The sequence below is a fragment of the Pectinophora gossypiella genome, chromosome 21 (genome assembly GCF_024362695.1).
Source record: "Pectinophora gossypiella chromosome 21, ilPecGoss1.1, whole genome shotgun sequence".
Lineage (NCBI taxonomy): Eukaryota > Metazoa > Arthropoda > Insecta > Lepidoptera > Gelechiidae > Pectinophora > Pectinophora gossypiella.
This window is the reverse complement of record NC_065424.1, coordinates 1,276,570-1,295,264: the sequence shown is the minus strand read 5'-3', so window position 1 is coordinate 1,295,264 and position 18,695 is coordinate 1,276,570. Positions and strand designations below refer to the sequence as shown.

Sequence of the window (18,695 nt, the reverse complement as noted above, 5' to 3'; positions counted from 1 at the left end):
CACAATAGTAATAAATTATGTGAGCGAGATTATAATCGATAAACGCGGTCGATACGGACTCGTGCGACACTAAGACTAAGACGCCGCGGGGACTGTGCGGGTGTGCGGGGCGACCCCGCCTCCGCGGCTCACCTCATGCCCCGATTGCCATGTCGACCTGTCGTCAACAGTATATGTGTATGCACGTCTGTACCAACCTAACTTCTAAACCACCTGTCAGAATTTAACAAATGAGGTGTTAAAAGAAGCGTCTTGATTATCCGGTAGTTATAGGCTGTGTGTTACGTCACGCTAAATTTGATGTGGCGCCCTCTAGTGGTCATAAAGTGGGGACGAAAAAAATATGTATTTTTTTTTTGACGAAAAAAATATGTATTTTTTTCGTGTGGTATTTCAAATGAAAGGGTTTAATTTGTACAGTTCAAATATGTACATATTACTAGTTTTTATTTGCGGGTTTGCTTGTATTTACTCGATAATTACGTTGAATTGATAATATAACTGCTGAGACGTGTTCCGATTAGGTTTTATCTCAAAATCTCGCATAAAATCCTACCATTTTTAAGGCGAATAAATGAATTAAAACAAAAGTCCAATCAGTTTCTTGCAAAGTAATAAATTAACTGGTTGCACTTAAGACCTCCTGGTTACATGTCGTTTCTGTAATAGACCAAAAACACCTAAAAACATAAATTTTATAATCATCAGCGAGATAATGATAATGAATACAAATATACTTTAGTAAAAAAATATATATTATGACAGCTAATGGTCACCACTGTTTACAAATAATTCGCTGGGCTCAGTGACTGGCTCACAAAATGTTTAAATACTTTACAATAGTATAATCTCGTTGATTTGATAACCAAAAGCCAAAGTATATTACTCAGCCTACCCTAATAGGGATAACGGACGTGATTGTATGTATGTAAATGTAATTTAGTACACTCACACCATACCCAATCATACTTTACAGTTCACCGTAACACGTGCAGGAGCATTAGTCAATTTTGAACTCTATTTTATGACAGATAACATAACAATTATAGACAAAGTTTTTTTGTGTACACATGTTTGATTTGACGCTCTGTGCATGTTGCGGTAAAAGTATAAAAATACTTTAATAAATTCTCTACCTATTTTCAAATGTACTTATGTAGGAAAGTGAGAATACTATGGAAGGATAATGAATGGGAATTTGATTGTTTATGGTGGAAAGGAGGATGTACATTGTTTTAAGTTTACGCGGTTATTATCATAAATAAAGCACATAATAACCTCATCCCGTGATCATGGCACTTGCAACAGTGTCGAAATATCGGGAGTCTTATATCCCCATTTAAACGCGGTAAGAACCCGTTACTATGAGGAAAGGAGGATGGTTAATGAATGGGATGTAAGGGAGTTTTTTAAAAAGTAAGAGAGGCGAGTCGATGGTGCAATGGTTTGGGGTAAAATATAAGAGTGAAGAGTGTGTAAAATAAAAGGAGTAAAGACATTTAAAATATATCCCGTGTTTTTTCTTTATCCTACATGTATTGTGTTCCGTTCGAATAAAATCCTACCTAAATTTCATACAACACACAGTTTTCAAATGCAATTTAATAGGACTTAATATCTATACAATGAAACATCAATGTTTATAAGAATACAGTTTATAATACCTAAAATATATTTGAGTGATTCATGTTCAAATTGTTGTTACGACTAAGGATCGATGATTTGGCTGTTTCATGAAACGTCAAGCTTATCTTTCGCGCCGCAACACTGTCCAGTTAGGTTAGGTTAGTCTGTCCCGACGAACGCCGCCCGCGCACGTGTTACGTATTTTAAAAACAACATTCCATCAAAAATGAAATTAAAACGAGTATTTGACCAACTGATTCATCAAATTTAAAAATAATTCTGTCAAAATTGTAACTGCGTGTAAAAATAGATTATATAACCTAAAAAGAGCTCAGAAAAAAGAATATGCCGGTGTTTTTTTTTTATACGGTAGCGTAATCTAGTGATTGTGCAATGGACGGAAAGCAAAGGCACGAAGGAAGGGCGGCCAAACAGATTTTAACAGCTCTATTAGGTAAGTGAAAGTTACATTATATTTGAACAAGTTCGCGCAATACTCTATTATAATAGTGCTTGTAGCACATTTTTTTATATTATTATGATTAATATATTTTATAACTTAAGATTTAAGAAACATCCATATAATACCTACCTAGGTTTGCATACTTATACAAAATCTTTTATTCGGGTTTCTTTACGTTTACAGAAAAAAAATAGTTTTCAAAATAACTGAAAAACAGAAAAAATCGTTAATCGCGCTTCTGATCCCGATTAGAGCGGGCAGATATTTTTTTCAGTAACTCGGATAATGTAAAACTAATTAAGTAGGTAGGTATGTGACTATGCTGTGCTCACCTCTTAAGAATGATGGGCGTGAGTTTTATCAATCAATCAATCAATAATACTTTATTGCACAACGACATATACGTACAAAGGACATAAACATACGAATAAAAACATAAGCACAATAGGCGGCCTTATTGCTAAACAGCAATTTCTATTATATATTTTTTTTATCTATCTGGTTATTACCAATTACACTTGCATAGTAGGTATTATGACGCTATTTAATATTATACATACTAATATTATAAATGGGAAAGTGCGTGTGTTTGTTTGTCCGTCTTTCACGGCAAAACGGAGCGACGAATTGACGTGATTTTTAAGTGGAGATAGTTAAAGGGATAGAGAGAGACATAGGCTATATTTCACCTCTTTCTAATCCCCGACTTCCCTAAAATGGGGGGGGGTTAAAGTTTGTATGGAGCATTGCGCAGTCTAGATAGGAAGCTAAAATTTGTACATTAGGAAAAAGGAACCGTGTTACCTACCTCGAATTTAACGAGAACGAAGCCACGAGCTAAAGCTAGTTTCGTACATATTTACGTATAAACAAGTAGTTTAGCAGTCCTTGGTAAGCCGTAATTTGTTAGCTAAGTAAATCGACGTAATGTGGTGTTCTCAGAACATTCTAAATCTGTTAGAATTTATTATAGCATTAGCAAACAACAACTTCCTGCGATGTTCGCACATATCTATACATAGGCATGTAACTACACGCCCGTCACCGTATCGCGGAAGGCAGCGCCACAAGTCAAATTGCAACTACAGATCAAAAAAGCAAGTTTAAACTCATAAGACCGAATGTTCTTTTAAAACCAAACTGCTAACAATTGTTACAGTTGGCTCGAGCATTTTAGACGGCGATGCGGCTCACCACCATCACGTTGTTAATACCTATTATATGATCTGTGAGGTCTTACAACATAGGTTCGACATCACCATAGTGCGAGTACGGAAGCGCGACTACACTAGGTACCTATATAGCTAACCATTGACATAAATAAAATAAAATCGAATTGGAAACTCCTCGCCAATGCTCTCTAGTTGCATATTTGCGCTGTATATATTACATTATTATTACATTACATTATTATATTATTATTGTAATTATCCTTACATATTTCTTTTTTATACCTTGGTCTAAAAGTGATTTTAGCTATATAGTGTTGTCGCGCTTCCGTTACTCGCTCTATGGTGATGTGGAACCTATGTTGTAAGAGATGTTGCCATAGAATAAGGAATAATACTACGTATAGAACGACAACTCTCCGCTCCCCACCAGTGTCTGAGCTAGGTTTACCTCACGCCCCCTCGAACATAGTTTAGACTTGAATCGTATGACGTCAGACGTCACACACACACAGATGCGCGTGTACGATAACGTCAATGTGTGGTATCTGTGTAAAACGAGGTTGTTTGTATGAAGTGTCCGGGGTGTTGGACTAACAGAAATCTCGGTACGGTGTGGGTACGCTCACGAGCATTATATGTATACACTTTGGTACCATGTCACATTAACTTTGTTGGCAAATTGAACTGTAAGTCTCACTAAATGTCAAATAATGTTAGTGCGACAGAGTCCTAAAGTGGGTACATTATATTGCTCATGACTGTACTTAGTTCATCTTGCGATGGATGTACCTCTGCCTACCTCAATAGGGATATACGCGAGCAAATTCAAGTTTTCTTTAGTAACATATAAGGTTAATTTGCCCAAAGATTACATTAATAAATGCTCAGGTCGTAAAAATAACCTTTTGTTCTTGACATAAGCAATAAAAAAAGAAAATTCTAAATAGTTAAGTAGGTACATTGTACGTGTAAGTAAATAAAATGTAATTATATGTAATTATTGTTTTAACACCTATGACGTGGATATAGACGTCAATATTTTAAATTGTAAAGCTTTGTTATGTCTACAGTCAATGCAAAAGCAACATAAATGTTTAGTATCACGGAGCGAGTAGGCTTATAAGAGCATCGTAACATATAACGAAAACTTTGAAGGATTATTCAAACTATGATTCTGAGTTGATACCTAAGCTATCAAGTGGAATTTTCCGTCGCAAAAGTATGGAACGGAAAATATTAAAAAAAAATAACAAAAATAATCATGAATTTTCTGTAAGGTAATACCACTTGATATCAACTCAGAATCATGGTCTGAATCATCCCCCTCGGTATTGGAGAGAATATGATTCGAATACTGAGGGGGATCGTTGCCTGTCCCTTATACATAGGACAAAAGCGAAATAAAAACCATTTTTTTTCCAGCGACCGTCCCAACGTTCACTTATGGCATCCAAATCGGCTGGTTGTCCCCTATGGGGCCAATCCTCAAATCGCCCACGTCACCAGACACGGCGGCTATTTCGCAGAGCGCCATCTCTTGGTTGGCGGCGGCACTACCTCTCGCCGCCATATTAGGAATCCCGTTCTTCAGCTACTCCACTGACAGATTTGGAAGGAAGATCTGCATCATTGCCCTATCTGTATTGGATTGCGTAAGTGTCATTTAAGAAAATGCGGGGTTGGTATCGGGGTTCTGAAGTGTTCGTTGTCGCAAGCTGATTAGCCGCCTCTATGGCTAGAGTAATCAGGTCGTCGGGGCGTATATTACATCGTTCGGACGCCGATACTTTTCAGTATCGTCCCTAAGCGAGATGTATTCGGAAGCCAGGGGATTTGGGTGGTGCGGAGCAGAATCGAAAACAAGAATTGAAACTAATTTGGCAGAGTTAAAAAGGCCCCACGAAGCAATTCATCTAAAAAAGCAATATTGCTATTTGACAATAGTTGGCATTGCGCTTTTACTTTTATATGCGCAAATGCCAAATTGCAATATTGCTTTTTTTTTAGATGGATTGATTTAATGTGGCCTTTAGACCCCCTGTTACCTCTTACCGCAGTATTCTGAAGTCAAAAGTTAGAAAAAATTAAATTACTTATCTTCAAATGATATCTGACTCTTGCTTACCTACATCTCGCGATTGCGGGCGTTTGCCTATGTACAATCCACATATATGATAATAAAATCTCGTGTAATCTTGACTGACAAACGTAATTATTCGCACTTATCTGGTAATAACGAGCGCCATCCCAATTTTCTTCTTATCGTGTGGGTTGTGAGGTGGAATACCGACCTCATCAACCCTGGTTTAAGGATTATTACTGAGCCGCCAGACGCCCCTGATATGGCTCATGTAATGACTACATCCTTACCTCAGTAAGTAGTAACAGGGCCCAACGGCTTAACGTGCCAAGCACGGATCATCTTACTTTCGGACAATCATGTGATCAGCCTGTAATGTCCTAACCAAACTAGGGATCACAAAGTGACTTTTGTGATATGTCCCAACCGGGATGCGAACTTGGGGCCTCCGGATCGTGAGCCAACGCTCAACCACTGAACCACAGAGGCCGTTAATTGTTCGGGGATCATAATTGAAAGTAAGTTCACAAATTCATGATTGGGACGTGGATTTTGAAGTCTTGATACATCTTATTTAGTTTCTTTATGAAAAATTAAGCAAAATTAAAAATTTTGGAAAAACCCACAACGGTAAAAATATCATCGAAAAAAAAAAAATAACTCAAAACCCCCGACTTAACCCAATTATTATGTAACGAAATATTATATTAGACTTAAAAATACTTTCTAAAAAAGAGTTGATATCTCGAGACATCGGTAATAGATATACTTAAGTACCTAAACAATGAATATGGATGTTTACAGTTTTTTCCTAACGTGTCTGTTTCTCGAAGATATACTTAAATGTAGCGATAATAATTTTACCATAATACATAACCGAGGAATATCCGTCGGGGGCTGCCTTTTCTATATGAAATTTCAACAGAAATTTAATCATACTCATAAGTGTATTTTATGTCGTCGTTAAACATCTACAATTCTTCAATAATTGTATTCACGTCACTAGAAAAACTTTAGCTGGGTTAATGGCAGCCCCCGACGGATATTCCTCGGTTATGTATTATGGTAAAATTATTATCGCTACATTTAAGTATATCTTCGAGAAACAGACACGTTAGGAAAAAACTGTAAACATCCATATTCATTGTTTAGGTACTTAAGTATATCTATTACCGATGTCTCGAGATATCAACTCTTTTTTAGAAAGTATTTTTAAGTCTAATATAATATTTCGTTACATAATAATTGGGTTAAGTCGGGGGTTTTGAGTTATTTTATTCTTTTTCGATGATATTTTTACCGTCGTGGGTTTTTCCAAAATTTTTAATTTTGCTTAATTTTATTTCAGACTTTTTAGAGAGCATATACGAATTATAATCTATATAATGTGTAGGTAAGATCTCGCAAAACAATAAGTGTGATTCATCCTACCACATAATATTAAGTCCCTTATTATATATTATACAGTTGCTTTCTGTTTAAAGTTACCTCTATAACACTCATCTGAGAACATGCACCAATCACCCACGAACTCATTCCTGAAATCCGCATTGAAATCAGACAATACGTTTTAATTTTAATAATATTGCAATATAAACGTTTCACACTAATATAGCAGCGCCTCCTAGTGAGTTAATATCATAAGACTTATCTTAGACCATGCACCATTCAACTACGAACCCATTGCTGAAAACCGCATTGAAATTGGACAATTCGTTTTAATATTATTGCAATACTATTTTTCACTAATATTGTAGCACCCTCTAGAAAGACGTAATTTTTATATTATTTGGGAACATGCAATAAGCTACCACGTACACATTGCCGAAAACAGAATTTATTGTAATCGGACATTTCGTTTTGATTATATTGCAACATTGTTTTGCACTAATATTGTGGCACCCCCTAGTGAGTTACAGCCATGACACCTGTCTAAGAACATGAACTCATCAAACACAATCCCGTTATTGAAAACCGCCTCAAAATCGGATCATTAGTTTAAAAGATAGGTGGTAACATTACTTTGCACAAACGCACACACAAACATCTCTCACCCTAAACGCATATACCTGCTCCGTTCCGTCGTGGGTAATAAATGTAATTAAAATTATACTAACCGTAATTAACAACACTTTGCTTTACTTAATACATAACATACATAAACTGCCTATATACGTCCCACTGCTGGGCACAGGCCTCCCCTCAATCAACCGGAGGGGGTATGGAGCATACTCCACCACGCTGCTCCACTGCGGGTTGGTGGAGGTATTTTTACGGCTAATAGCCGGGACCAACGGCTTAACGTGCCCTCCGAAGCACGGAATCATCTTACTTTTTCGGACAATCAGGTGATTCAAGCCTGAAAAGTCCTTACCAAACAAAGGATAGTCTCACAAAGTGTTTTCGACAATGTCCCCATCGGGAATCGAACCCGGACCACCAGATCGTGAGCCTAACGCTCTAACCACTAGACCACGGAGGCTGTTTACTTAATACTACCTGATTATTGAGTGATGGGTTCAAGTTTATGAATTAAATGAGGATTAATTGGATGAATTTGATTCACTTGACCACACAATCCACGTGCCACTTATAGTCGATCTTGATTTTTCTTTAATCTTCGCCAATCACTTCGTATTATCTACAATTTATTGATTGTGATCTTCTCTGAAATCTGGCTCGAAGGACCATGAATATGCCTGATATGCCTTTTTACTGATTTTTAAGGGATTTAGGTAGCAATGAAACAGCACCGTGTTCAACGTAATTACGTGTAATCAATGGAACCGAAAAAGAAAACGCCTGTCAGAAACAATTAACTAATAAAAACTATTGCAAATAAATTGCTATTATAAATTGAAGAGGCGTTTCGAATAATATTGACTCTAAACTCTAATATTGTGGCGCCCCCTAGTGAGTTACAGACATGACACCTGTCTAATAACATGAACTCATCAAACACAAACCCGTTATTGAAAACCGCATCAAAATCGGATTATTAGTTTAGAAGATAATTAATAACATTTCTTTGCACAAACGCACACACAAACATCTCTCACCCTAAACGCATATACCTGCTCCGTTCCGTCGTGGGTAAAAATTAAACTGACCAAATTAAAACTAATCGACCTCATATTCCGGATACGGCCAGTGACTGTAGGTACAAATTAATCACGCCTATTTCCCGTGCGGGGCGGGCAAGGCATGCAATTGATTTTCTGTATTTAACAGCAGACTTACTGCATTGATTTAATGAGACAAGAATAGATTATTACTCATTAACAATATTAACAGTTAGGTATTCTAAGCGTTGTCTTGGAATCCTAGAGTCCTACTCACACATACTTACCTTCAAAATTCCGCAGCCGGAATCGATCTCAAAGCAAAAGTAAAGACAATGTGCAGTCACTTTCGGTATCGAACAAATACAGGGTGTTGGTGACATCGTAACGAATATAGAGAGGGATGATTCAGCTCATGATTCCGAGTTGATATCAAGTGGAATTTTCTGTCGCAAAAGTATGTACTTAATGGAAAATATTAAAAAAAAACCTTCCAAAAAAAATACAAAAAAAAAATTCCGACAGGAAATTCCACTTGATATCAACTCAGAATCATAGTCTGAATCATCCCCCTCAGTATTCGTTACGGTATCACTTAATACCCATACCAACTTGTATGGCTACCTGTACGTACTTGTACGGGGTGTAAGTGACCATGATTCTGGGTTTATATAAAGTGGAATTTTCAATTCTATACTTTTGCGATGGAAAATTCTACTGGATATTAAACTCAGAGCTGAATCATCCCTCTCAGTATTCGCTAACAGCCTGTATAATGACGAATTCAGAAGACACTGCCGTCCGCGTCCGGATGACTCTACTTTATAGCCTAAAGAACATAATCCATTTTGCAGATATCCTGGACAATAAAACTTACGTCGGTAACGGAAGGAAGCCTCATCATAGCGCGAGTGATAGCCGGTCTTGCTGCTGGCGGCTGCTTCGTCGTGATACCAGCATACATCAAGGAAATCTCCGAAGACGCTTGGCGCGGCGCCCTGGCGTCCCTTACAATGACCATGTGCAAAGTTGGCGTGATATTTGTCTATGGAATTGGGATTCTGACGTCATACACCGGCAACCAAGCAGTGTATCTCGCGGTTGCCGCTGCGCATGCGATCGTGTTTTGTTTTATGCCGGAGTCGCCGAACTATCTGCTCAAGATTGGACAGGAAAAGGTAAATATTTAAGCCAAGTCGGGCATTTACGTTGGCTACTAGCCCAAACACCACGAACTCGCAGAAACGCCTTAGTGAAGTATACTCCACAGTGTCATCGGTTAAGAGGACACCTTAATAGCAGTAGGATCCATTTTTTTTTATAAAATAGGCTCACGTTTGAGCACAATCTCACCTGATAGAACATAGAACTTGATGCGAAGTTTCCTAAGATGTTACTTTATTTTTTAATAATTAATTGTTGAATTTGGACTTTTACCAGGTTTTATCAGGTTTTTTTACCAGGATTTTGAAGGTTATATGGTACATCAAAACTAGGTATATATGCGCAAAAGTGACAGCTAACATTACAAGGTTAGCCGCGCTGACGTCATCTCACCTTCCGTTGTCATTTTGTATAAAAATTTTGAACTTTCAGTAAAAGATTTACTTACGTTAGTCAGTAATTCACTTAATATTCAATAATAACATTGAATACTTGGAATTTTGGAGATACCACTAACACTCATGTACTTAACACTTACAGTCTCAAACTGCTAGCAATGGCAGCTTTCATGGGATTGAGCTGAGCACACCTTCTTTTGTTATACCATGGGGGCAGTAAATTCTAAGATTAACTAGGGGCCTACCGGTATAAGTCTGATCGACATGAACGACTATTGAAAAACAATTCCGCCGTCTACCACTATCACTTGGTAAATCTTAAAATTTGACGAACTTCGGTATTATTCCTTATTCAATGCTTCGGGTTTTGACAGTAAAATAATACAAAGCCTGCATAAACTCACGACTGGGATTCCGAATGGGCATAGCCACAAGTAATCAACCTGGTACTACATATCCCATTGGAGTGGTCAGAGGTACATCCATCACAAGATGAACTAAGTACCAGCGCCTCACCGAGCTTTCTGTTAGACCAACGTGATAGGTGGTTTGCCGTATCGCCATCTATAATGATCGAGCCAACTGTGTTAGTGGAAACCTGGTACTACTTATTTGGAATTTAGATTAGTAGACACAACATTTTCTTGGCGTTGTCATGTTTTATAAACACACGGATAACTCGACAATCTTTGTAATACTTTACATTTGATTGCGCTAGACGAGGCCTGTACTGCATACAAATCATCAAGTTTTCATTACAAACAAAGAAATAAGTAAGTATGCAAACAATAGAGAACTTCCTGCTAGGCGGAACCTCTCCATACCTTCTTTTTACCTCATCATCACTCTTCTTTTTTCTTTTCTAGTCTATGGCAGACTTCTACAGGGCGATAGTGACATCGTAACGAATACTGAAGGAGATGATTCAAACCACGATTCTGAGTTGATATCAAGTGAAATTTTTCGTGTCGTTTTAAATTAATTTCAGTTCCATACCTTTGCGAAATTCTACTTAATATCAACTAAAAATCATGGGATGAATTATCCTTCAAAGTGTTCGTTACGATGTGACTAACACCCTGTATAGTGCTACCCAGTTTTTCACAAGATCCGCTTACCTAACCTGAAGAGTTGGTTTTCCCTTCGCGGGTTTGAAAACTTTGAAGGTCAGAAAGGCAGTCACTTCTGTAAAAAAAAACCGAACTTGTTAAATCTTCAGGTTAGGTAAGCGAACCCCATGTACAACGGGATAACGATAGGGAGATGATGATTTATGGATATAACAACATAGCGTCACACCTAGGAAATGCAATCCCGACTCGAGATTGCAAATTCGAGATCCCGCGGGATTGGAAATATCAATCCCGCGAGATCCCGAAATTTTCGGGACCCCGTCTACATAGTTCATAAAAAAATGTTAAGTTAGAATGGCTGAAATCGACGAAAACTGATTGTTTGTGATAGTGCTGAGGTTAATTAAAACAAAATATTTTATGAAAGTAATCAAAAACCCATATTCTTCAATATTACTAACTAAATAATTAAGTTTTCTTTGGAAATCAGCATAATCAAAACTAAAAGTATAATTCAAGATTCGCCCAATCCCGTCAATATCGAATAGGATGTCGTCATATTTATTATGCGTCGGGATTGATTCCAAAAAATTAGACGAGACGCGGGATTGCATTCCCTAGTTACACCTATAGCCTAAAAGGGGTAAGCAGAGATTTATAGTACTAGATACACACCCACTCCTTTCCAACTATGTTTAGGTATGCCCCAGGCGCAAAACCTGAAAACCACGTGATACCAATTATCAATGATCCAAACATGAATTAAAACTCATAAATATTAATAATAATTTTTGGATGAAAATTATTAATAAATAAATAGAAAATAAATAAAAATCTTTATTCGTTTTAAACAATATTTTTTTTAAATGCTAGGCGAATAATAACAATTCAACAACATTTTTTTTATAATCATTCAATAACTCATAAATTATTATCTCGCGCTCAGCGGTGAAGGAAAACATCGTGAGGAAACCCACATCACCGAGAAATGCATTTTCGGAGGTATGTGACGTTCTCCCTTCGCGGGTTGGAAGGTCAGACAGGCACTTGCTTCCGTAAAACAGGACCTGTCAAATCTTCAGGTTAGGTAAGCGGACCCTGTGAAAAACGGGATAATGCTAGGGAGATGATGAATTATTAGTAATAATTATTATTATGGATGTCTGTCTTTAAAGTTATTTCAATTTGTAGAGAGCAGCCCGAACACTATCCTGGCTTCGGGGCGTGCCCAGGAGTCACGAGCTGGTCACCAACGAGATCACCAAGCTTAGAGAGGAGCAGCGGAGGTACGAAGAGATGCCGACTGTCACATTGCTTAGCGGAGGTGAGGTTAATTTATTTATTTACGTACATATACAGCAATACGAGTACATATAAAAATTTATGTACAGGGTCTTCTTCTTGACGAGTCGATGGCGATCGAAACTAAATTTTTGCTGACCAATAATTTGGCCACGCTTACGGCATTGTCAGTGGCTTCGTACAGGTCCTTAATAGTGTAGGTGTTAGGGCACTTAGGACAGCACAAAAGGTGAGCCATAGTTTGTGGTGATACTCCACACTCGCAATCATCGCAACCATCAACCAGGTATCCCCACCTGCAGAGATTATCCTTGCAGCGGCCAACCTGTGTCCGGAGCCTATTTAAAGACTTCCATGTGGGCCACGCTAGATTACTTCCAGGCGGGAGACCCTCCGATGGCGCGATAAAAGGGGTGGGAGAATACTTCCGCCGCCAAAGATTTAAGCGGGCTTGGCTAGGTTCGGAATCCAATGGAGCCACTACACATATGTAGGGTGTCCGTCGCCAAAGCATGGTACAGAAAACAATTTAAAATAATACAAAAATTTTCATGAATTTTCCGGGAAATTCCACTTGATATCAACTCAGAATCATAGTCTGAACCATCCCGCTCAGTATTCGTTACGGTGTCACTAACACCCATACGTACTTGTATGGCTACCTGTATGTACTTGTACGGGGTGTAAGTGACATCGTAACGAGTACTGGGAGGGATGGTTGAAAATACTTAAGTAAAAAAATCGTGAATTTTGCGACGAAAAATTCCACTTGATATTAATTCAGAATCATGGTCTAAATCATCCTCCTGAGTACCTATTCGTTACGATGTCACTAACACACCCTGTATCAAAATAACAATTTGGTATGATATGCTTGCCAATAGCATAGAATAAGAAATAATACTACGTATAGAACGGCGACTCTCCGCTCCCCACCAGCGGCTGAGCTTACCTCACCCCTCCCTCGGTCGTACTCTAGTCTACAATCGTATGGGTGTCATACGTCACACACACAGATGCGGGTGTACGATAACGTCTTTGTATACTGTGTAAAACGAGATTTTTTGTATGAAGTGTGACAAAACCCAATTTTCGGCAAAATTTATTGAACCGATTGATAATTTTATCACGTTGCGCATCAGGTTATTAGCCCAGCAAGGCTCACAAAGTGATTGTTGTGATATTTCCCCACCGGGATCGGAACCCGGGCCCTCCGGATCGTGAGCCCAACGATCAACCATACGTTTATACATACTTATTTTCCTATAATTATACTTCACTACTAGATCAATTACCTATCTAAGACAATAGTATATTAAATTAAACATTTATTTTACATTTATTATGCATTTAATATCTGCGTCAGTAAAACTGTATAACAGCGTCGTTAATGTGATAAGCAAAACTTAATTCATTTACTGAGGCTAATATTTAATGAGTGTTGAGGTTGGATAATAGGTAGGTACTTGCTTATTTGATAACGTTGTTATATAATGTACTTACATTGAAATGGTGTACAGTCATGAGCAATATAATGTACCCACTTTAGGACTCTGTCGCACTAACATATTTGACATTTAGTGAGACTTACAGTTCAATTTGTCAAAAAAGTTAATATGACATGGTACCAAAGTGTATACATATTAATGCTCGTGACCGTACACTCGCGAAGGAGCCACACGCGCTGAAGTCATCGCATTTTATAAATCTTTGTAGTTATATGATTTCGTATGCAACGTCGCGCACCTATCCGCGGCCCGCATTTTGCCGCAAAATGATAACTCCGATGAAATCGGAAACAAGACAAATATAATTACTAGCTTCCCGCCCGTGACTCGGTCCGCGTGGATTTAGGATATCGCGCGCGACATATTTATTCCGCTCCTAAACAATATAAAAAAATCTATTAATAATTAATAATCTTAATTAGTTTATTGCTAATAAAAATAATCAGGCGTTGAAATTTTCGAGAATTTTTATTTTCAAATTACTCTGAAACCATTTGTTACATATTGATGAATTTTCAACATGTTGAGGTACATAGCTCTTACATTGCTATCATACTAATAACAATCTTGAATTGTTAGTAATGTGCTAAGATTTAAGAATACACTCGCTATTCTGACAGTCAGGTTAGCTGCTCACTTATTTTTTGAAATAACTTTTGTTCCAAAAAGGTACATTGCTTTTAATTTTAGGTACATTCAGTACATTGCTTTTACATTCCTCTCGTATCGAAATCATCACCATTTATAACCATGCACCCGCCATCCTGACCCACACCTAAAATGGACAACAACCTTCCACCCCCAGTCCGCGACCGAGCCACGTTTGCAGCCGTCCGCATGACGCTCACCCTCATGGCGATGCAGACCCTGTCTGGGAGCTTCGCCCTCATGAACTTCGCGTCGGACGTGTTCAGCCGCGCCGGCGCGCAGTGGAGCCCTAACACGCTGGCGCTCTTCATGGGGTCCCTACAGCTCGCCGGGTCCTTCTTCACAACCATGTCAATTGACAAGTTTGGTAGGAAGGTAAGACATACATAAACTCAGGTTTTTTTTGGTTTATTTTGCAACTTCTTTTCACCGGCTATATTTTTTTTTATTTAGACGTGACTTATTTGAGATTTGTCGCAGATGGCATTAACTGGGGGAGCGCTGAGGCCTCTCACCCGGTACAAAATTTAAGACAACAGGCCTGAGATTGCGCAGTTGGGCGCGAACCTCGGCTCAGGATGTCGTCTGAGAGGAAAAATATTTGAAAGAATTAATCGACCCTAGTGGGTCGATAGCGATAAGCGCTGAATGAGGGAAATCGCTGACCACGCCGGCGGGGTCGGTATCGGGGTACTGTGAGGTGCAAAACCAACCTCATCAACCCTGGTGTCAGGGTTACTATTGAGCCGCCAAACGCCCCTGACATGGCACGTGTAACGACTACTTACTTACATCAGTAAGTAGTAACCGGGACCAACGGCTTAACGTGCCTTCCGAAGCACGGATCATCTTACTTTCAGACAATCTGGTGATCAGCCTGTAATGTCCTAACCAAACTAGGGACCACAAAGTAATTTTTGTGATATGTCCCCACCGGGAATCGAACCTGGGAACTCCGGATCTTGAACCCAACGCTCAACCGCTGGACCACGGAGGCCGTTCATAATGTTACCTATTGAATAAAGATATTTTTGGAATTTGAATCTTACAATTTTCTCATTTCAGTTACCCCTCGCTGTCAGCTCATTGGTGATGTCAATATGCATGGTGACCCTGGCCACATGCTTCCTGGTCGGTATGACGACCAGCTGGCCGCGGGTCACTGCCGTCTGTATAGCTATCCTGGCTTATGGTGTCGGGTTGGCCCCCGTACCCATGGTTATTATGGCTGAAGTGTTTACTTACCAGGTAAATATATACTTTATTACATCAGAAAGGAACAAGACACGGCATCACACCTGTATCCCTGAAGAGTAGGCAGAGGTGTATAGTATACAGGGTGTTAGTGATATCGTAACGAAAACTTTGAGGGATGATTCATGGTCTGAATCATCCCCCTCAGTATTCGTTACGGTGTCACTAACATCCATACCTACTTGTATGGCTGGTTTGTATTTGTACGGGGTGAAGTGACATATGATGATGATTCAGCTCATTATTCTGAGTTAATATCAAGTGGAATTTTGCATCGCAAAAGTAAAGAAATGAAAATATTAAAAAAAACTAAAAAATCATGAATATTGCGAGAGAAAATTCCACTTGCTATTAACTCAGAATCATGGTCTGAATCATCCCCCTTTCGTTACGATGTCACCAACACCCTGTATACATAAATCCATAATTATTGTCCGCAGTTCAGAGCAAAGATGGCTGGAGTGTCTATGGCACTATCCTTCTTCTGCAGCTCAATGACAGTGCTGTTCTACGCGCCCATAGCCGACGAATGTGGTGAATATGTGGTCTTCTATATCTTCGGTGGAGTCACGTTGTTTGGTGTCGTCTATACGATCCTGTGCGTCCCTGAGACTAAGGGGAAGAGCCTGCAGGAGATACAGGCGTTCTGGACGAAACCTGAACCTGTATTTGTGTGATGCTGCTTGAGCAAGAAATTGATTGGTAAAATGTATGGGAGTCTGTTAGTTCCGTTTAAGTCCTCATGATGGCGCTCAGACGTTTTTATAGCGCGCTGTTAAAAATCCATACATACAGGATGTTAGTGACATCGTAACGAAAACTTTGAGGAATGATTCAGGCCATAATAATTCTGAGTTGATATCAAGTGGAATATTCCGTCGAATTTACCTACTTGTATGGCTACTGTATGTACTTGTATGGGGTGTAAGTGACATCGTAACGAATACTGAGAGGGATGATTCAGCTGATTATTCTGAGTTAATATCAAGTGGAATTTTGGAATTTTTTTTTTTTTTTTTTTTTCTTCCAGTGGAAGAGTTGAAGAAAAGAGAACCATATTGAAGACTATAGAGAACCGGAGAGGAAATATGATTGGCCACCTGATACGACACGATTCATTTATAACAAACATTATAGAAGGAAAAATTGAAGGGAAGAGAGGAAGGGGTAGACCTAGGATAACATTTATGAAACAAATAAAAGAGAAGGTGCAGGTCGTGTCGTATGGGGAGGTGAAGGTTTTGGCGGGAAGAAGAGAGGAATGGCGGTTACTCCACCGACAAGAGCGCAGCTCTTAAATAGAGAGAGAGAAATCGTGCTTAGGCAAAGAATGAAGAATAGTTAATACTACGTATGGAACGGCATCTCTAACGACCCAATTATAGATAAGACATATAAAAAGGACACAAACATACGAATGAAAATAAGCACAATGGGCGGCCTTATGCTAATCAGCAATTTATGCCAGGCATCCTTAGGGTGAAAGAAGTAATTCGTATCGGGCGCCGACCTCACACCCTCTGGATGGAAGATGGTGAGCGCGGACTGTCTCATACGCCTTAGACCGCACATGATTTATGTATGAAGTGTCCAGGGTGTGGTTAGTGATACTAACATCCTACTAAGGTACGGTCACGAGCATTAATATGTATGCACTTTGGTACCATGTCACATTAACTTTTTTGACAAATAGAACTGTAAGTCTCACTAAATGTCAAATATGTTAGTGCGACAGAGTCGTAAAGTGGGTAAGTACATTATAATTGCTCATGACTGTTCTACTTGACAACATGAACGTTGTCTTAGAAATTGCATTTGAACCCAAGGCTGACGCCAAACTGCCAACTTTAGTAACTTACTTTTTTTTTGACCAGTTAATAGGTACTTAAACTAATATCACTTAATATACTCTTATACACACTCGTGAATTATGTACTCTGCGCTTTTATACACGCATTTCCTTTATACAGGTGCTTACTTATTGATTGAATGTACAGTGCAAGTTTTTGTGAAGGTGAAGTACGCTTACCTAGTAAGTATTTGGTAATTAATTCTAGAAGATTCTTGAAGTGAGTTTGTGTTTCAAATCCTCTGATTATGTCCCTGGTGCTAGGTAGGTATAAGTCTATAAAAAAAATCGTCTTCGAAGGATGTTCTATGTTTAACTTATTATATACTATTAATTCTTAACTTTTTTTTAGTTTTCTGTGATGGAATCCTTTGAAATTATATTTATAAATGAATTATCCTTTATACAGGGTGTTAGTGACATAGTAACGTTTACACTACACCTGTACAAGTGCGTATGGGTGTTAGTAGATACCGTAACAAATACTGAGGGGGATGATTCAGACAATTCAGAGAAGATATCAAGTGGAATTTCTTGTCGAAAAATTCATGAAATTTTTTGTGATTTATAATTATTTTCAGTTCCATACTTTTGCGACGGAAAATTGCACGTGATAACTACTCAGAATCATGGTCCGAGTCATCCCTCAAAGTTTTGATTACGATATCACTAACGCCCTGTATATGGCGTGCTGGGTACCCACTACCGAGTTCATCTTGGTATGGACCTCTAATTAGCCCAATTGGGATATATACGTAAGTAGTCGTGAACTTGTGTTACGAATATGATTATAGGTAGGTATTTGTATGATATTACTCGTTCGTTGGGATGTGTACACGTGTTGATGTAAACACCTTAGTATTTTAAGACAGTGTATTATTGAGGTTAGCTAGCATTTTACACTTGTTAACACGTAGATTCTATAAGTTTTATAATAAACGAAATCCAATCATAAAATGCAGTTTTAATTTTGCATCTTGTCTAAATCATCTTAGCTTGCTATTATTTTTTTTATTAGCATATAATTGTTAGCATATTTTTTTATGTATCATTTTATAATGATACAATATAATACCGCTGTGTTGTCTATGCGGCG

General features: G+C 38.4%; 1 protein-coding gene across 2 annotated transcripts; it reads left to right on the top strand.

Annotated features, from left to right (window-relative positions):
- Positions 1-1,775: 1,775 nt before the first annotated feature.
- LOC126376586 (facilitated trehalose transporter Tret1-like) lies at positions 1,776-18,543 on the top strand. 2 transcript variants are annotated; one of them, XM_050024073.1, is made up of 8 exons: positions 1,776-2,080; positions 4,684-4,913; positions 9,258-9,581; positions 12,230-12,362; positions 14,654-14,871; positions 15,562-15,744; positions 16,191-16,284; positions 16,781-18,543. In XM_050024073.1, exons 1-8 carry the CDS (start codon positions 2,020-2,022, stop codon positions 16,810-16,812), a joined length of 1,275 nt encoding a protein of 424 aa, XP_049880030.1. In that variant the 5' UTR covers positions 1,776-2,019; the 3' UTR covers positions 16,813-18,543. The 2 variants fall into 2 exon arrangements, with proteins under 2 accessions (XP_049880030.1, XP_049880029.1); XM_050024072.1 differs by lacking the exon at positions 16,781-18,543 and having other exon boundaries at positions 16,191-16,771.
- Positions 18,544-18,695: the final 152 nt, after the last annotated feature.